This window comes from Hippocampus comes, unplaced genomic scaffold (genome assembly GCF_001891065.2).
Source record: "Hippocampus comes isolate QL1 unplaced genomic scaffold, H_comes_QL1_v1.1 scaffold155, whole genome shotgun sequence".
Taxonomy (NCBI): Eukaryota; Metazoa; Chordata; class Actinopteri; order Syngnathiformes; family Syngnathidae; genus Hippocampus; species Hippocampus comes.
Genome location: NW_017804967.1, coordinates 1,657,216 through 1,663,215, shown reverse-complemented (window position 1 = coordinate 1,663,215; position 6,000 = coordinate 1,657,216). Strand labels below are relative to the sequence as shown.

Genomic DNA, 6,000 nt, shown 5'->3' with positions numbered 1-6,000 from the left:
CGCCGGCCTGCTCCACCGTCGGTTTTTACTCGGCCCGTGGTGTTCTTCAAATAGTTCGCTGAATTTTTTCGATACATCAATGGATGCTATTTTCTTAACATTACGGTGCGAGCACGCGACTGTAACACAGAAAACGCGGTTTAAACTGTCGTCGGAGATCACGGCCGCCGCCATGTTTCAATGTTGTTGACAGACGACAGGGCAAACGACGCACGCGCTCAACGTGAATATCGCGAGAGTTTGCACCGATGTAAACCCTCGACACAAAAATGTAGAGGGTTGTTTGAAAAAAAATGCCGACCGTAAAGTTTTTTTTCGGCGTAGAAATTCTCGGTCGGTCGGGTTACCGGAAACACACTACTTTTTTTTTCTACGCCTAACCAAAACAGCAATCCCGTAACCACTTTTGAGATTGAAATCAAGTGTGGACTCTTACTGGCTACCGATTGGGTGTTGTAATCGAGTTTCCTGTGCAGTAATAAGATCTTACACGGCGTCTATTTAGCGTTTTATGATATTCCTACCTCAACAAAACCTAGCTTTGTAAAAGTACAATTTGCTACATGTCGATTTGGTGTGTGATCAATGCTGTGGTTGGTTGCTTATAATATTTATGACACTTACAAAAAAAAAAGAAGTTTGGATCCCTCGTGGTCCTTTTTTTGCAGTCGAAGAAATCAACACCCCCTTGGCCACTCTGAGGACATTTTTGCTTTAGCCGAACAGAATGTTAGCTTCTCACCTCATAGAAGTTCCATAAAAGCAACTCAACATGGGGCTGTTGAAGTGAAATTCTTCTTCACCTTGACTTTCATTTAATCATTCTTCCTCTATAAACAGAGCACGTGCCAAAAATAATACGTTCACAGACTTCATATTTGAAGTGTAAATAAAGACCACGGTCTCAGATATGCTGGTGCAACTTCACTTTTAGTCACTTCCTCCCGATCGCGTCCGACTTAAATGAGTCATTCCGCTCGCCTCCCACCCTCTGTGTCAGCACACGTCTCGTTGATGATATTGGACGCCGCGGTTGAGACACCCGACGTTCCGACCGGTGGCGTCCATTCACAAAAACCGCCCATCTGAGCAAATCAAGCGCCCGCACGGTTAATTTGCTCTTTCGTTGTGCGTGCGTGTGTTTGTCTCTGTGCACTTGTGCGTGCGTCTGTGTGGAGGATTAGCGTAGACATTCCTCAGGCTCACACGCTGTCGCATGGACTCAGACTCATCCGGCGCACAAAAGCCCCGGAATCTGTCGTCCCCTCTGCTCTCCATCACTCCCTTTTTCTCTCTACAAGCCCCCCCACCACCCCACCTCCCGTGTCTCTCGCCGTCTCGTCTGTTTCCTTTTGACGCTTTTGTTCTCTCACACGCCACTCGCCCCGCTCCCAACAACCCGCCCGTCCTTACATTTCTTCGCCGCACTCCCCGACGTACAGCTTGTTGTCCCGAGGGCTGCCGTGTTGATTCTAGAGAGACATGCGAGCCTCGTCTGTGCTCCATGTATGGATGGGGAGTGGGGGGTGCGAGGGGAGTCGTAGCAGAGCGGTGAGGGAGCGATGATTGTTGTATAAATTTCCCCACCAGTTAAATAAACTGTGGAAATTTGTTGGAAGATACTGGAGATAGACGGGCGGACAGAAGAAGACAGATAGGATAACAGATGCGGCTACATAAGTGCACTGTGACATTTTTTGGGTGGGGGGGGACGCCCCTGGGCTCTTATTCAACAGCATGTCTTTTTTTTTTGTTTCTCTGAAAGATGTAACTGTGGTCGAGAAAAATGATACACAGAAGAATACTTTTGAGAAATGGAATATGGCAGCAAGTGTTTAAAAGTTAGATAAGTAATGCTATTTTTTTTCTACTCTTCCCTATGTTCTGTAACAAGACACAGTTTTCAAAAATTTCCATTCACAGATTTACAAGACAAATGTATAACTTTCCTATATATGTAACACTGTATTTGTAATATAGTCACGGTTAAATACGACAGTGAAACTCCTCCACAACGAAATCATGTTTGCAGCAAGAAATTTTTTCACAACAGGGGGTTTTTCACTGTAGCAAATTTTATCTCAGATGTAAACACACACACACACACACACACACACAAAACGTATGTGTACTCTTTATTTTTATTCCAATACTGTACATAGTGCATAAATATGAGCATACACTGATTTGATTCTGTTTAACATTAACATACAATTGTTTTAATCATATTATAATGGATTAGACTTTTGCGGAAGGCTTGTTTTCGTTGTAGTGAAGATTTCGTATAACGGAACAGGGGGATTTTTTTGTCGTAGGGGGAGCAGAAAAGTGGGAATGGCTTTCATGTTTGAAAATGTTTTCACATTAAGGGGTATTATCGCCCATGTAGGTTTCGTTGTAGAGGAGTTTCACTGTATTGTTGAAAGTCTCTCTCTCTCTCTCTCTCTCTCTGTCTCTCTCTCTCTCTCTCTCTCTCTCTCTCTCTCTCTCTCTCTCTCTCTCTCTCTCTCTCTCTCTCTCTCGGCAGATACTTAAAACCAAAGATTCGGATTCGGACTCAGGTGATAAAAAAGCGTGATAGGAACATCTCTAATTATTAAAATTGGCCATGCTTTTAGTTGGACATAAAGCAAACTGAATAAAGTAGTGGCTGGTAGAGAAGCATTTGATCAATAAATGCTGAAACGGGGAAGATTATTTGAAAGTCATCGGAGTGATGACAGCCTCAGGGCTGTAAAATTCGATGAAGGTGCAGTGATTCATACGGAGGCAGACCAAGATGGATGCAAAGAAAGCCCCAAAAATGTGTTTTAGTGAGAACACACTGGCGCGACTCAAAATGTCAGCAGCGCTGCCGAGCCGCCGTGCCCACACGCCCAATCGAGCGCCAACATGGCCACTGGCGTAAACACGCACACGGATGGATGAGTCGGTCAGCCGGGCGTGCGGGCTCGTGGCCCCCCCGGGGTGTAAGGTGGCAGCTGACAATAACACGTGCAGGCGTGCGAGTCAGACAGTCGTGAGAGGTTAAAGCGTGTAATTCATATGTTTGGTGTCGTGCGTCCGAGCGCACACGACGGGTGCGGGAGGGAAAGGAGGGAAAGTCGCCAGGCGACGATGACGAGCCCAAGTCATCCGCTGGCTGACATCTTTCATCACCATCATCGTCGCGGTCATCATCACGGAAGCCCAACGCTGACCAAACAATGACAAGATGGAACCTCTCCAACTGGAGACTTTGTTTGCTGTCTCGGTTGTACTCGCCGCAGATATGCCATCGCTGTTCCATGACAACCTCTTCAGTGAATTTCAGTATTATTTAGAAAAGGGTCATTTCTCTGATATCTAAATACGGATCACTGAGAGGATGCAAAAACGATTGGACCGTATTTTCCGCTCTATAAGGCGCCCCTAAAAGAATTTTCTCAAAAGCCGACATTGCGCCTTATCATCCGATGCGCCTTATACATGGATGAATATTCTGATTTTATGGACGTAGTATTTTAAATGTTCTGTACAGCGCTTTGTTAAAGCTGCAGCGGTTGTGACGGCTCTATATAAATAAAGCTGTATTGTATTGCGTTCCCTTTAGCGTAGCTCCATCTCCTGGATGCATAGCGCAACCGCAGCCACTAATGTAGCTTCTCTTCTATGCTAATCTTCTATTCTAATGCTGTGCGCCCTAAATATGAAAACAGTTATAAAATAGGCCATTCATTGAAAGTGCGCCTTATATTCCGAAGCACCTTATACTGCGGAAAATACGGTAATTTATTTCATTTATTTATTTTTGCATCTGTCCATATTGGCAAAAGTCCACACATTCAAAACGGTCAAATGACAAGCAGGAAATAGGACAGTCTTCTTCTGTTGCTTGATGTTGCATTCTTACGCCGTGTACTGTTCATACTCTAACTTGGAAATATCATGTGACAGGACGTCATGAACAAGGGATCGCCTGCCTTTATATTTTTGGGAAGGTACTGAAACAAATAGACCGAAGTTCGGCTCCTGGTTAGCGGATGTCGTGGCTTGTGATTTGCTTTTGCCAGTATATCAAAATCATTTGCAATGAGATAAAAAAAAAGAGGGGGCAGGGAGGTGCAAACATGACTTCCAAAAGAAAATAATAACAAATGCCATCACCGTTTTTATCCTATGAAAAGTATACATTTGTTTTTCAAAAAGACAAGCTAAAAGCAGCCTCATATTTTTTGTTCTCTTACTGTGATCCAAACTGACATTAAAATCAATGACCGGACCCACCGGTGATTTTTGGTAACCTGAATATAATATAAACGATTTCTCTGAATATTTACTCTTTCCACCCATTTGGGTGGTCTGATCTCAAATCTGTGGGGTTGTTCGTCGAAGTTTGGGACAGACGGAGCTCAACAACAACTCAATTGTTATTTGCCACAATTCAGCCCACCAAGTCATGTCTGGAGAGCTCCCGCTGTGCTTCGGGCGGACAGCTCATGCCGATGGCACGTCGTACGCACGTACTGAGCTCATTTCCCCCCGTTGACGCACCAACACAGCCGTGTGGCTCCTATTTTCTTTCTGCCATTTATTTCCTGCGTTTACTGGACGAGCCGTGCACCTTCCACGCCGCGTTCCGGTCACTGGGCGGCCTTCGTGGCGACAGGAATGCGCGTGTGACTTCCATTCTCGTCTAGCTGTTTGCTGACATCGTTACATTCCAATGAACGGTCATCACCGTCTGTCTCTTCTAGGCCTCCGCTCCCAAACTGACGACTCACTGCTCAGATATCCAAGAAGTCCGTCGCTGCAACCGGCTGGAGATGCCCGACAACTTAAACACGTTTGTCTTAAAGGTGCGCTGCTTCATTTTTGAGAACCACACCGCCTTCATTGTGTGGGTCCATTGAAAAAGCTTCTCTGTCACCCTCAAAGGTTAACCGAGGCAGTTTGATATTTGAGACAGACAACGACCAGCAGGTCAGCTCCTGGACCACAGAGATCAAAGAATGCATCAGCAACAGGTGGGAAACGCAATGGAACCGACAATATTTTCAGGGACCGGCCGTTAAGGCCGGACGAATGCAACAAAATAATGGGATATGACCTGCATGAAAACTGTGGTATTTTCTAAACATAATTAACACAAATCATGACCCGAGGAACGTCCTATCTGGCCGTAACGCTCTCTGGTCACTATGGTAACGTTTAAACGTGACTTCAAAATAAGATACTGTACACAGCAGATAAAAAGTGCATGAAAAATACGGGCTTGGTGCGTAGGAATCTCCCGTTGAGATAGAACCGTATTTTAGGTCGGACTCCTGATACTGTCTATTAAATGTAGCCTTTTTTTCTTGAAAGTCGTAGTCGTTCTGTTTCCTGGCTGGGCCTTTTCCCCTTCCCAAAAAAAACTTTCCAAGACCTTTGTTTTTAACTCATCTTGCTAGCTCCTGGGTTTCATTTTAGCGGTAACCTATCACGTGACCGAGAAGTGCGCCTTGACTCGCGTCAAGAGTGACATACTGTAGACGGATGTAAGAGAGAATCCGGTAAATTTTCAAAGTAAAACATCTTTCAGATTCCAAAATCAATCAAACGGAAGTAATGTAAGTTATTTATTCTTTCTGTGCGGCCCGGTACCAAAAGACCCACGGACTGGTACTGGTCCGCGGCCCGGTGGTTGAGGACCACTGCTTTCAACTGTCAGTTTTAATGGAAAAAGTCACTTCAACAAGTGGAAAGTCGTTCAAGCGTGTACACACAAGTTGGACTGCAAGAGGAAGTGTGTGTGTGGGGGGGTGGGGGGGGGGCGCTCTGCTTGCTCGGGAGAACCTCTCAGTCTCATTTCTACAGATGTCCACTTGAAGCACACACACGTGCGCACACGAGTTCAGAGTTCACCCTCCACTCCCGTGTAAAGTCAGGTTACACCCTGAGTCGTGAACAGTTCAGAAAAACGAGAGACCTGTTTGTGTCATTAGAACATTTTGGAATAATTCTGAGTCTCTATATATT

At 45.2% G+C, this 6,000-nt stretch overlaps 1 protein-coding gene across 1 annotated transcript in view; it reads left to right on the top strand.

The window, feature by feature from the left end:
- Nucleotides 1-6,000, top strand: part of sh2b3 (SH2B adaptor protein 3) — a 47,580-nt gene that overhangs the window by 38,481 nt on the left and 3,099 nt on the right. Inside the window, exons 3-4 of the mRNA XM_019888184.1 lie at nucleotides 4,737-4,838; nucleotides 4,918-5,006. Of these exons, the coding sequence (XP_019743743.1) occupies nucleotides 4,737-4,838; nucleotides 4,918-5,006 (191 nt within the window). The remainder of the gene's footprint in view (nucleotides 1-4,736; nucleotides 4,839-4,917; nucleotides 5,007-6,000) is intronic.